The 15079-nt window shown below is 34.1% G+C and overlaps 1 protein-coding gene across 23 annotated transcripts in view; it reads right to left on the bottom strand.

The window, feature by feature from the left end:
• CCDC7 (coiled-coil domain containing 7) overlaps positions 1–15079 on the bottom strand; it is a 295714-nt gene that overhangs the window by 76468 nt on the left and 204167 nt on the right. For all 23 annotated transcript variants that reach the window (XM_032621413.1, XM_032621412.1, XM_032621420.1 and 20 more), the window contains 3 exons: positions 6558–6641; positions 3411–3494; positions 1177–1260 (listed from right to left, as the gene is read on the bottom strand). In XM_032621413.1, coding sequence (XP_032477304.1) covers positions 1177–1260; positions 3411–3494; positions 6558–6641 — 252 coding nt within the window. The remainder of the gene's footprint in view (positions 1–1176; positions 1261–3410; positions 3495–6557; positions 6642–15079) is intronic.

The raw sequence follows: 15079 nt of genomic DNA, 5'->3' as shown, positions 1-15079 counted from the left end.
TAATTGCTTTACAATGGTGTGTTAGTTTCTGCTTCATAACAAAGTGAATCAGCTATACATATACATATATTCCCATATTTCCTCCCTCTTGGTCTCCCTGTGCTATGCAGCTGCTTCCCACTAGCAATCTATTTTACATTTGGTAGTATATAAAAGTCCATGCCACTCTCTCACTTCATCCCAGAATTGAACGGATGTAAATGAAAGCACTTTGTTGCTGTGTCTAAGGCTGTTATTCAAAACTGACAAGGACTCCTATTAATAAGCAACATGGAAGCAAAAATTAATTGAAAGAACCTAACCAAAAATACTCTGAAAATTAAAGACATGGAAAAATGGCTTATCGTAATACCAAATTTAACTGCTTGGTTCCAACAATTTCATTTTTACACCACCAGCTTTTCCCCAGTTAAAAGCTGTTGGAGCAAGTAATATTTATTTGATTCATTTACAACACTATTTTTTTACAGGAATAAAAGCGAGAATATAATAAAGCATTCAAAAGCAAAGTTTCAGAAATCTTGCCTTAAATTTCAGTGAAAACACATATTTTGGTGCTTATATCTGAGGATTCAGTTACTTTCCAATGCTAGCTTTCAGCATCAATTCTGTAAAAAGTTCATAACGACAGCATTTCTTGCAACAAAGAGAAATGTATCGAACCCTGTTACTCCAGGACTAAAGCAGTAATCTGTGAATAATAAAACTCAGCTAGAGAACTCCACTCTAGTAGAGATATAAATTTACATACCAACTTAATTATGTAGAGGAAATTGCTAATCAGTGAAATAACTGTTATGTTCCTCTTCTTATACCACTCATCAACTAGCTTTTTTGCTTTTTCAATTTCAAAGCAATATTCCTTTCTAAGCCAGCAAGAAAGTGAGTAGAATCACAGTTATAAATACTTAAACCAAGCATATTCTAAGGTCATTAGAGCATTGGATTATATGGATTACTTTCCAAATGGATGAGATTACAACTGAAAAATATCCAGCTAAATTTCCATTGACAGTAAATACTAGAGTTTAACTAATTATAAGAGGAAATTCATGAAGATTACTGTCCATTAATACTAACATACAGTTACTGTTATCATTAATGATTCATAGTTAATTAAGTCCCAGAGAAGACATAAACCATAAATTATTAGACTTGGAAAATTCTTGTTCTTACCAGGGTGACTCTGATGATGTGTCTTGATTTCACCAACTGCTTTTTCTCTTCCAACAGTATCTCTCATGCGTTCTATATCAGTCTCTATAGATAGAAAACAAATTTCAAAACACATTGTAAGGTAACCATTAACACACATGTATGTGTGTCTTTGTGTCTGTGTGTAATACTAACTTAATTAGTACTTGTATTACAAAAGAGAAATAATATAATGTCTGCATTGCACAATCATAAAACATTAGAATTTGAAGTGCTCTTAGCAATCACATAAGCCTCATGATATTGAAGCTTAGAGATGTTTTGTGATTTGATTGAGAACACACACCAAGATAATGCAAAACTAAGTACAAGCTGATGCCCCATAATTCCTTAACCAGTGCTTTTCATACACAATGCACTGTCCCATACAAACTTCAATCATCTTGGGGAGTTCGTGTAAATGATATAACTGCCAAGTTTACACTAAGAGGACACTCATACTGTGAGGATATACCTATGAGTGGAACGTGGCATTTTTTCCCCACTGGTCAAGAGACAAACCATGGTCCCACATTATGGAAAGTTACTACCAGGTAGAAATTCTTTGACTCTCTCAAGAATGTTTAATGCCATTTTTAAGGCTATGTAAATCAAGTAGACATCAAAGATGTAGAAGAGTAACAAGATATTCTGTAGTCTAAGAAGAACTGCCTATCAGGTCCTCTTACTATGTACACCTTGTAACTGGGGAGGGGGAAATGGGTAAATCTGAGGCAGTACCAGCATTGGGACTGCATCCCATCCCATCTGAGTTTTTATGTGATTTGGACATTTGGCGGGATTTAGAAAGTACTAACTAGGTCAAAGGAGAGAAATAACATTCATGTATTTTGTTTTAATACATGAAAGTTATTAAAGAAAAATTCATATTGAAAGAGGGGTTAAGTAGGATTGCTGACTTGGGTCAAATTATGTGTCCAGTGTTTTGTGAATGAAAGCTAGTTACAGAAGAGCATGCACCAGAGGTTGGAAACCTATCCTGAACCTGACACCATAAGGTGGATCTTACTTTGTCATAATGGCTGAGACCAGAAGTAAGTGTTAAAGATCCAATTGAGTAGATATAATTGAGGCTCTCTGGTTTTTCTCCAACTGGTATAGGTTAAGAATGACAGGCCCAGTTGAAAGAAGCATGTAAAGATGCTTATATAAGCAAGGAAGCATTAAGAAGAGCATTTGATAGCAGATAGAATTAAGGACGAGGGAAAAGGGAGTATGTGCTAGAGAAATCTGCAATCTAGTAAGAATCACAATTTCCCTCCTCATAATACCCTCCCACTGCTTAAATTATTTTTTAAGCCTACCCTTCCTGAAGTTCCTAGTATATGATTCACACTTTACTGTTGCTTTGCATGTCTCATATTTTGGGGGGGTTTATACTGGGCATTCTAGACAATATCTTGTAAGAAATCTGGATACTGAGTTCCCCTCCCCTTTGGAGGCTTGCTGTTGCTGTTTGCCTGATTATTTATTTAGTGACTTGGCTGGAATATATTCTACTGTAGAGAAGTCTCCTTCTCTGCAGTGTGAATCTTCTAATGTTGCTCCCCTGGGGGCACAGACTTGGGCATGCGAACAGTCACCTTTGGATGACACTTGTTTTTCCTGTTGACGGTCTCTTTCCTTTTTCTGTTAAGCTCTCTGCCTCCTTTAATATCACACCAAAGATCAAGAAGCAGTGTGTCAAACACTGTAACACCAAGACAAGTGGCAGTAGTGTAAACTACAGACTATGTAACAAAACTAAACACCTCTACTTCACCTGAGATACTGAAAATGTGCCTGGTATTTTAATTATATAGAGGGAATTAGTAAGCAATGAAATCTCTCTTTTAATCCCATTCATAAACCAGCCTTTCTGCTTTTGCAAGTACAAAGCAACCATCTTTCTAGCCTGAAAAAGAAAGTGAGTAGAGCAGCATTTGAAATGCTTCCATCAAGCATATTCTAAGCTTACTACAGCATTGAATTTTTATGGATAAGTTTTAAATGAATGGGTTCTAAAACTTACACTATGTAGCTAATTTTCCATTGTTAGTAACTGCTAGAGTTCCAATAATAATAGGAGAGAATTAGTGAAAACGTTTCATCCTATAGTAATAGCATATAGGTACTATAGTCATTTAGATCCAAACTTAAATAAACTCGAGAAGATAAATAAAGCAGAAATAGACTTGAAATATTCTTGTTCTTACCAGGATGACTCTTGGATTGTGTCTTGATTTCACCCTTTATTATACCTCTTCCAATAGCATCTGGAAAGCTCTCTGTATCAGTGTCTATAGAAATAAACAGTTTCAAAACACTTTTGTAAGGTATATATTAACATGTGTTTTTGTGTGTGAGTTTATGTGTGTATAGTACTCCTTTAATTAGCATTTTAAAATTATAGGACAACAATTACAATGAAATGCCTGGACTGTAGGCTCACAGGACCTTAGAGTTGGAAGGGCCGTTAGCAATCATACAAGCCTCATTATATTGAGGCCTAGAAATGGTTAGTGATTTGACCAAGGCCACAAATCTAGGTAACGACAAAACTGATCCATAAACTGATACCTCATAATTCCTTAACTAGGGTTTTATCCATAAAATACAAAGTCTTTTGCAAATTTAAGTCATCCTAGAGAGTTTATTTTAATAAATATAACTTTCTTCTCTACATTAAAAGCATATTCATATCGTAAAGATATACCTGGTGAGGCCAGACATGACATTTTTTTCCCAGGTTAAATTGCAAACAATGGGCATCACAGTCACAGAATTTTACTGTGAGGCAGAAATTCTTTGACTTGTCCAGGAACACTTTAATTCCCTTTTTTTAAGGTTATGTAACTGTTTGTCAAGTAGGCATCATTGATGGAAAAGAAAAACAAGTAATTTGTGGACAGAGATAAAGCACCCTCTCAGGTTCTCTTAACATGTAGACCTTTTCTCCCCTGTGCAGGAGGAAATGGGTAATTTGCAGGAATGTGAGCACTGATACTGTACCCCTTTCCATCTGAGTCTTTACATGGTTTTTACTTTTTGTTGGATTCAGAAATGATGATCTAGGTCCAATATCAGAAAAAAATTTATTTAAAAGAATTTTATATTGCAAAAGGAATAATGAGAATTGGTGACTCTGTGTCACCTGTTGCGTAAAGTTTTGTGTGGGCAAAAATTGGTTCTAACACAGCATGTAAGTGAAGTTGGAACCTGTCATATCCAGAATTTATAGATTGGAAGTCTTCCTTTGGAGAAATGGCTGAGCCCATGAATATTTCAAACATGCTCTATCACTGAGGCAACACAAATTTATCACCACTGCAATCTAAACAGAGGTAAAGACCACACGGGGCGTCACTACTAAAATCAAAGACACATTGGATTGGGCAGAACAAGTTTTTAGTAATTAAGTTACAGCATTTGTGAAAGTAATGTCTGCTATAGCAACACACAACTGGAGAACATCAGCAGACAAACTTTAGCCCTCTGGTCTTTCTCCAACAGATATAATTAGAAGAACTGATTCATTTGATCTGAGAAAGCAAAGGATCCTTAGGTGAGCAAGGAGGCAGTGAGAACAGCCCTTGAGGGCAGACTGAATTAAAAACTAGGAGCATAATAAATGATATGGGGTGGAGAAACCTATTCTATTAAGAGCCACAATTTTCCTCCTTCACAACATTCTCCTATTGCTTTTAAGTCTTTAAAAAAATCCTACCCTGCTTGGAGTTCGCTGAACTATTTTTTAAAAAACATGTAACATGCTATACAATTGACCCATTTTAAATATCCATTCTATGCTTATCAGTATATTCATAGAACTGTGTAACAATCACCATAGTCAATTTTAGAATCTACTTTTACTTATACTAAACAGATTAAATTCCAGGAAGATTTAGAAATGTTATTTTCATATTCTACATCTATAGTTCTCTTTATAACTTAATTCTTATAATTTTTTCCCATTTTTATATATGAAACATATAAACATAAATTCATTTATTACAATTGTTTTTTAAATTATTTATTTACATAACTTTATGCTACACAGAGAAACTGATAGAAGACAAAGCATGTATGTATAGTGTTTATTATTTTAACCATTTTATTTATAATATCTGGTTTTCTTTTCTGTCATTATTTAAAATGATATTTTCTGTTCTTTAATGCCTCTGCTGTCCATGCTATATTTCCATACTTTAAATTTGCTGATTCTTTCTTCTGACAGTGTTAAAATACTGAACAACCCCTATTGGATTTAAAAAAATTCAGTTATTGTACTTTCAGTCCTGGATTTACATGTGTTCCTTTTCAAAATAATGTATTTCTCTTTGTATATATTCTCTATTTCATGAAACACTATCAGACCTTCCTTTCCTTCTAAATAATGTTTACATTTAGTTCTTTGAACATATTTATAATAACTGCTTTTTAGTTTAGTTTAGTTTTAGTTTTGTCCAATATCTAGGATTCTCACAGGCAGTTTTTTGTTGCATGTCTTTTTCCTTGCTATATGTCACATTTTACTGTTTCTTTACATGACCCATAATTTTATGCTGAAAACTGAATATTTTAGATATATAATATGGCATCTCTGCGTACTGACTTCTTCCTCTTAACAGGGCATATTATTATTGTTTTCTTGTTTATATATTTAGTTATTTGGCTAAAATATTTTACTGAAGTCATTTCTCTTAGCAGTTTGAAAGCATAACTGTTGCTCCCCAAGGGAAAAAGCCTTGGATAATAGTGGTTTTAGGAGTGTTGTCTTTGTCTCTTTCTGTTACATCTCTGTTAAATTGTCTACCTCTTTTGGTGTCACAGCAGAAGTCAAGGGCAGTGTGCCTATCACTGTTACAAGAGTAAAGGCTGTAGTACAATCTCTGAACTACGTAACACAACTAATGACTCTACCACAGATGAGTTAGGATAATATACCTGATATTTCCATCAAATAGAGAGAAATGGTAACCAATGAATTAACTATCTGTTAAATTCCCCTTGTTGTTATCACATTGATCCGGAAACCTTTCTCCTTTTCCTTCTATCTAAGCCAGTAATAGAAAAAGATTAGAACAGAACTGAACATACTTGCATCAAGTATATTCTAAGGCCACTATAGCATTTAATTTTATGATTTAATTTTTAAATGGCTCATTTCTAAAAATCATAATGTCTAGCTAACTTTTAAAGTTCTAGTAAATACCACAGTACAATTAATTATGAGGGTAGTCACGAAGACTTTACCTATATAATAATAATATACAAGTACTCTTATCATTAAACAATTCATACATAAACTCCAAAGAAGGTAAATAAACCATAAAGATTAGACTTGGAAGGATTAGACTTACCACGGACACTCTTTGGTTGTATCTTCATTTCTGCCATTAATATACGTCTTCCAACAGTATCTTTCAAGTGTTCTAGATCAATTTCTATAGAAATAAACAGGTATCAAAACACTTTGTAAAGTAACCCTAACACGAGTGTGTGTCTGTGTGTTCATGTGTGGTACTATCTTTTATATATATATATATATATATATATATATATATATATTTTTTTTTTTTTTTTTTTTTTGGCTGTGTTGGGTCTTCGTTGCTGCACGTGGACTTTCTCTAGTTGTGGCAAGTGGGGGCTACTCTTCATTGCAGTGCACAGCCTTCTCATTGTGGTGGCTTCTCTTGTTGCGGAGCACGGGCTCTAGGTGTGCGGGCTTCAGTAGTCGTGGCACATGGGCTCAGCAGTTGTGGCTCATGGGCTTAGTTGCTCTGTGCCATGTGGGATCTTCCTGAACCAGGGCTCAAACCCGTGTCCCCTGCACTGGCAGGTGGATTCTCAACCACTGTGCCACCAAGAAAGCCCCATGTGTGGTACTATCATAATTAGCCTTGTTATTAATAAATATGCATTATAATGGATTACATGGGTTGAAGAATCATTAAACCTTAGAATTGGAATGGCCGTTAGCAATCATTAAGCCTCCATATATTGAGGCTTAGAGATGTTAATGACTTGACCAAGATTGTGTATCTAGATAATGACAAACTTGATGTACAACCTTCCAACTTATAATTCTTTAACCAGTGCTTTTTCCATACAATGCTATCTCTTATGCTAAATTAAAATATCTGGGAGAGTTATGATAATAATATAACTCTTAAGTGTACATTAAACTCATAATCATACTGTAGGGGTATATACCCAGTAATGTGGAATATAACAGTTTTTTCCTCAGATTATGTTGCAAACTAGGGTCTCCATGGAAATTTACCACAGAGCAGAAATACTTGGACTCATCCAGGAATATTTTAATGCCCTTTTTATGTTACTTAAGCATAAACAAAGTAGGCATCAGTGATGGAAAAGAATAACAAAATGTTTTATAGACTGAAAAAACGTGCTCTCCCAGGTCCTTTTAGCATGTAGACCTTGTTGCTTGGGAGGAAGAAATGGTTAAATTTGTAGAAGTACCTGGATTGAGATTGGGTCTCTTACCATTTGAGTTCCTATGTCATTTAAAATTTTTGCTTGATTTAGTAACTGCAATTAGGTCTAATTACAAGAAAAATACATGAACATTATTAAAGGAGAGTTTATACTGAAAAGGAATAATTAGAAATGATCAACTATTGGGTCTAAAATTTTGTGGTGAATTTGTTTCTAGCAGAACATGTACCTGAAGTTAGAAACCTGTCATGACTAAGATACCCAGATGGAAGTCTTTTTTCAGAGAAACAGATGAGTCAGTAAGTATTAAAGGTTGTGCAATCTGTGTAGAGGTGGTTACCTGCTGCAGCACCATTACCAAAATGAAACAGGTGTGTCAGATTAGGCAGAACAAGTTTTCAATAATTAAGTAGCAACATTTTGTGAAAGTAATAAGATCTATAGCAAAACAAAACTGGGGAATATTAGCAGTTATATTTTAGCTTCTCTAGTTCTTTCTGCAACTGGTATATGTAAGAAGGACTTGCTCATTTGAATTAAGGAAGCAAAGAATACTTAAATAAGCAAGAGGCAATGAAAACAGCATCTGAAGGAAGGTTAGGTTAAGTACTAGCAATTAAAAAGTATGTGCTGGAGAAATGTATAATCTAGTAAAAGTCACAGTTTTCTCCCTTATCATACCCTCCCACTTTTGAAATCCTTTTTTATCCTATTCTTCTTGGCATTCATTGAGCTAGCTTTAAAACATATATAACACGTTATACAATTTTCCCATTTAAAGTGTTCATTTCAATGTTTTTAAAGATATATTCACAGAGTTGTATGACCATCACCACAGTCAATTTTAAAAAAGACTAGGCAATGTTCTTACCACAAAAAAGAAATGATAATTATCTGACACGATGGAGGCATTAGCTAACACTAGGGTGGTCATCATGTTGCAATATACAAATGTATCAAATCAACACCTTGTAAATGTTAAATACACAATGTTATAGGTCATTTTTTTCACAATGAAAGAAGAATCTACATCAGAATTATACTAAGTAAATTCCAATAATTCCAGTGAGGTATAGAAATGCTACCCTCATATACCATTATTCCCTCCTCCACATTTTTGCACTGCTGTTATACATATTATAAATATAATAACCTATAAGCTATAAATATAAAGTCATTTTTAAAACTTAACATTATTTATGTTTAATTATTGCTTTATTTCTTTACATATATGTATTTATACTACCTTTTATAATTACAGAATTACTTTTACCCAGTCTCTTTTTTAGGGGATTCAAATTACTGTCTGAGGTCACTTGCTTTCAGCCTGAAGAACTTTCCTTTGTACTTGTCATAAAGTGAATCTGCTAGCAATGAATTTTCTCAATTTTTTATTTGTTTTAAAATCTCTTTACTTCACCTTTATTTTTGAGAGATAATTTCGCTGGATATAAAATTTGGGGTTGACAGTTATTTTTCTTTTGCATTTTGAATAGGCCATCCTATTGCCTTTTGGTCTCCACAGTTTCTGATGAAAAGTCAGCCATAAATCTTATTGGAGTTCCCAATAAGGAGCAGAAATAACAGTTTTCCAGTGTGTGCATGTATCAGTTTATACTACTACCAGCAGTTTCTGAAAGTTCTGTAATAGTTGCTCTACAACATTATCATGACTTGATTCTGTCATTCTTTCTGATTTAGGCTCAATGATGGTATGTCATAGTATCTTCATGATTTTAACTCCAATTTTCTAGATTATTAATAGGACTATAATTTTCAAATATTTATTAGTCATTTAGATATCTTCTTTGGTGAAGTACATGTTTAAGATTTTGACCATTTTTCTATTGGGTTTTCAATTTATTTCTATGCTAGAAATTCTTTAAATATCTGGTTGAAAGCTTTCTGTTGGATATTTGTGCTGCAAACCTACTCTGTCATTTGCTTTTTTTTTCTCTTAACGGTTGAAATGATTTATTTTTAATGTTTTCTTTACAGCATTGGGACTGGCTAGCTAAAACTCAGTTTATAAGGGAACATACTGATCAATCATGGCCCTGAAAATTAAGTACTGAAACTATTTTAACAAACCAGGAATTTAAGGCTAAAGTTTAACTCCACAGCAACAAAGAATAATTCCCTTTGTGCTAATTAACCTTTACTGCAGCTCTTTCATAGACGACCTGCTGAGTTTCTACTTTGTGGAATTGTGGATGAACAGCCAATTCTTCTTTTTTTTTATTAGTTACCTATTTTATACATATTAGTCAATCCCAATCTCCCAATTCATCCCTCCACCCCCCTGCTTTCCCCCCTTGGTGTCCATATGTTTGTTCTCTACATCTGTATCTATTTCTGCCTCGCAAACAGGTTCATCTGCACCATTTTTCTAGATTCCACATATACGCATTAATACATGATATTTGTTTTCCTCTTTCTGATTTACTTCACTCTGTATGACAGTCTCTAGATCCATCCACATCTCTACAAATGACCCAATTTCATTCCTTTTTATGGCTGAGTGATATTCCACTGTATTTATGTACCACATCTTCTTTATCCATTCGTCTGTCAATGGGCATTTAGGTTGCTTCTGTGTGACCTGGCTATTGTAAATAGTGCTGCAATGAACACTGGGGTGCATGTGTGTTTTTGAATTACAGTTTTCTCTGGGTATATGCCCAGTAGTGGGATTGCTGGGTCATATGGCAATTCTACTTTTTGTTTTTTAAGAAACATTCATACTGTTCTCTATAGTGGCTGTATCAATTTACGTTCCCACCAACAGTGCACACCCTCTCCAGCAGTTCTTTGTAGATTTTCTGATGATGCCCAGTCTAATCGGTGTGAGGTGATACCTCATTGTAGTTTTGATTTGCATTTCTCTAATAATTAGTGATGTTGAGCAGCTTTTCATGTGCCTCTTGGCCATCTGTGTCTTCTTTGGAGAGATGTCTATTTAGGTCTTCTGCCTATTGTTTGATTTTTTAATATTGAGCTGCATGAGCTGTTTATGTATTTTGGAGATTAATCCTTTGTCCATTGATTCATTTGCAAATATCTTCTCCCATTCTGAGGGCTGTCTTTTCATCTTGCTTATAGTTTCCTGTGCTGTGCAAAATCTTTTAAGTTTCATTAGGTCCCATTTGCTTATTTTTGTTTTCATTTCCATTACTCTAGAAGGTGGGTCAAAAAAGATCTTGCTGTGATGTATGTCAAAGAGTGTTTTCCCTATGTTTTCCTCTAAGAGTTTTATAGTGTCTGGTCTTACATTTAGGTCTTTAATCCATTTTGAGTTTATTTTTGTGTATGGTGCTAGGAGTGTTCTAATTTCATTCTTTTATATGTAGCTACCTTCCCAGCACCACTTACTGAAGAGACTGTCTTTTCTCCATTGTATATCTTTGCCTCCTTTGTCATAGATTAGTTGACCACAGGTGCATGGGTTTATCCCTGGGGCTTTCTATCCTGTTCCATTGATCTGTATTTCCATTTTTGTGCCAGTACCATATTGTCTTGATTACTGTAGCTCTGTAGTATAGTCTGAAATCAGGGAGTCCGATTCCTCCAGCTCCATTTTTTTCCCTCAAGATTGCTATTCAGGGTTTTTTGTGTCTCCATACAAATTTTAAGATTTTCTGTTCCAGTTCTTTAAAAACTGTCATTGGTAATGTGATAGGGATTGCACTGAATCTGTAGATTGCTTTGGGTAGTATAGTCATTTTCACAATATTGATTCTTCCAATCCACAAACATAGTATATCTCTCCATGTGTTTGTGTCATCTTTGAGTTCTTTCATCAGTGTCTTATAGTTTTCTGAGTACAGGTCTTTTACCTCCTTAGGTAGGTTTACTCCTAAGTATTTTACTCTTTGTTGCAATGGTGAGTGTCATTTGCTTTTTAAATATCTTAATGGTGTATTTTTTTTTTTTTTTTTTTTTTTTTGCGGTACATGGGCCTCTCACTGCTGTGGCCTCTCCCGTTGCAGAGCACAGGCTCCGGACGCGCAGGCTCAGCGGCCATGGCTCACGGGCCCAGCCGCTCCGCGGCACGTGGGATCCTCCCGTACCGGGGCACGAACCCTTGTCCCCTGCATCGGCAGGCGGACTCTCAACCACTGCGCCACCAGGGAAGCCCCTTAATGGTGTATTTTAATGGATACAATTCTGAAGATTAAATCCAGTTTTAAAACACTTACATTTATAGTTAGTGTCAATTGTATCCTGTTTAAAAAATATCTAGTCCAAAGACAGGAACATATTTTCCTATAGCATTTTCTAGGAGGACTATTATTTTATAATATGCATATGAATAGAATTATTTTGAAAAGAATATTTTTTTTACTGTTGTTACATATTTTCTTCTTTGTCTTCAATACATTTAAGTCTATTTATCTATCATTGTACCAGTAGCAAACTGCTTGTATTATTGTATTTTTATAATAATACCTGATACCAGGTACTTTATATCCTTCAATTTTAGTCTTCTTTGTCAAGATTATATTTCCTACTTTGGCCCTATGCATTTCCATATAAATTTTAGAATTACCTTGTCAATTTTTAGAAAAATTATTGCTAAAATTTTGATACTGACTGCATTAAATACATAGATTAATTTTCAAGAAATTTGTTCTTTAAAATATTGAGTCTTCTAATCTATAAACCTGGAATATAGTTCCATTTATTTAGTTCTTTAAAATTCTCTAAATAATGTTTTGCAGTTTGCTGTGTTGAGACTTTTAACATCTTTTTAAACATTTTAATAGACTTCGTTTTTTTAGAGCAATTTAGGAGTTCAGAGAAATTGTGCAGAAACTAGAGAGTTCTGCACTCGCTTCCACTGGTATAGTTTCCCTATTATTACCATCTTGTACTAGATCATACGTTTGTTACAATTGATAATCCAATACTGATACATCACTAATAATTAACACCCATGATTTACATGAGAGATAACTCTTATTTTGTACAGTACATTATGCATAATGTGCATAAATGTACATTATGCATTTTGATAAATGCATAATGTCAAGTGTTTACTACTACAGTATCTTACAAAATAGCTTTGGCACATTAAGAATTCCCTGAGCTCCAACCATTTATCTCCCTTCACCCTGAACCCCTGGGAACTCCTGATCTTTTTACTGCCTATAGATTTACCTTTTCCAGAGTGGTATACAGTTGAAATTACACAGCTTTTTCAGACTGGCTTCTTTCACTTAACAATATGCATTTAAGTTTCTGCCATGTCTTCTCCTGGCTTGATAGTCCATTTATTTTTATTGTTGAATAATCTACCATTATATGGATGTACCACAGATTGTTTATGCATTCACTTACTGAAAAACATCTTGTTTGCTTCCAGTTTGGGGCAGTTATAAAGCTGCTGTAAACATTAATGCAGGTTATTGCATGAACGTAAGACCTTAACTCATTTGGGTAAATACTAAGAGCACAACAGTTGGATTGTATGGTTTGAGTATGTTGAGCTTTAAAATAATGCAAACTGTCTTCCAAAGTGGGTATAGAATTTTGCATTCCCGACAAGAATGAACAAAAGTTCCTGTACTCCACTTTCTTGACAGCATTTGGTGTTGTCAGTGTTTTGGATTAGCCATTCTCCTAGGTGTGTTTCATTAGGTATCTCATTGTTGTTTTAATTTGCAATTATCCAATGACATATGAGTTCACACACTTAGCCATCTTCACATCATCCCTGATGAGGTGTCTGTTCAGAAATTTTGAGAGTTTTTAAATTGGGTTCTTTTTTAAGTGTTGAATTCAATCTTTTAAAATATATTTCAAATGCAAGTTCTTCTTAAGATATGTGTTTTGTAAATATTTTCTCCCAATATGTGGCATGTCTTTTCGTTCTCTTAAAAGTGTCTTTCACAGAGTATAAGTATTAATTTTAAATAAGTCCATCTTATCAAAAATTTTCTGCCATTCCTTTTCTAGTTTACTAAGGTGGAGCTTAGATAATTGATTTTTGATCTTTCTCATTGTCCAATATATGCATCAAATGTTATAATTTCCTTTTAAGCACTTCTTTCACTGTGTCACATAAATTTTTATTAGTTGTATTTTCATTTTCAGTTACTTCAAAATATTTTTTATTTCTTTTGATACTTCTTTGAACATGTGCTATAGAAGTGTATTGTTTCATCTTCAAGTATTATGGGATTTGCCAGTTATCTTTCTATGATTGATTTCTAGTTTAATTCCATTGTGGGCTGAGAGCATAATTTTTGTGATTTCTATTTCTTAAAATCTTCAAGGTATAATTTGTTTTGTAATGAGGTCTATCTTTGTGAGCAGAGTATGTGAATTTAAGAGCAATATGTATCCTTCTGTTGTTGGAGGAGGTATTCTAATAGACATCAGTTAGATCCAGTTGATTGATGGTGTTGTTGAACTCAGCTGCTGTTACTGATATTTTTTGCTTGCTGGATCTGTCCATTTTTGATAGAGGGGTGTTAAAGTCTCCAACTATAATAATGGATGTGTCTATTTCTCCTTGTAGTTCTATCAGTTTTTGCCTCATGTATTTTGAGACACTATTGTTAGGTATAAACACATTAAAGAATGTTACGTCTTCTTGAAGAACTGATTCCTTTATCATTACCTAATGCATGTATTTATTCCTAGTAATTTTCCTTGCTCTGAAGTCTACTTTGGTAATAATACAGCTACTCATGTATATCTTTCTCTAAGCCTTTACCTTCTGTGTGTGTGCGTGCCTCTTTGTGCATGTATTTATTTTTTTACAGCTTTAATAAGGTATAATTGACAAAAAAAATTGTTAATATATTTAAAGTATACAACATGATGATTTGATATACATATGTACTGTGAAATGATTCCCACAATCCAGTTAATTAGCACATCCATGGCCTTACATAGTTACTATCTCTTTTTTTTTTTTTTTTTTTTTTTTTTGGTGAGAATGCTTAAGATCTACTCTCAGGAAGTATCAAGTATACAACACAGAATTACTGGATATAGTCATCATGCTGTACATTAAATCTTCAGAAGTTATTTATCTTATAACTAAAAGTTTGAACCCTTTGATCAACCATTCTCCATTTAACCTACCACCCCAGGACCTGGTGACGACCATTCTCCTCTCTGTTTCTATGAGTTTGACTCTTATTTTAGATTCACATATAAGTGATACCATACAGCATTTGTTTTTTTCTGTCTGGTTTACTTCAGTTAGCAAAATGCCCTCCAGTTTCATCCATATTGTTGCAAAGGGCAGTATTTCCTTCTTTTTTATGGCTAGATTATGTGTGTGTGTGTATAACACATATACATACATACATATATGTGTATACATATCATAAACATGGGTGTACAAATGTCCCTTCAAGAGAGTGATTTGATTTCCTTCAGAAATATACCCACATGTGTGACTGCTGGA

The sequence above is a fragment of the Phocoena sinus genome, chromosome 2 (assembly GCF_008692025.1).
Source record: "Phocoena sinus isolate mPhoSin1 chromosome 2, mPhoSin1.pri, whole genome shotgun sequence".
Taxonomy (NCBI): Eukaryota; Metazoa; Chordata; class Mammalia; order Artiodactyla; family Phocoenidae; genus Phocoena; species Phocoena sinus.
Note: the sequence above shows the minus strand (reverse complement) of the source record. Positions and strands in the feature narration are given on the sequence as shown.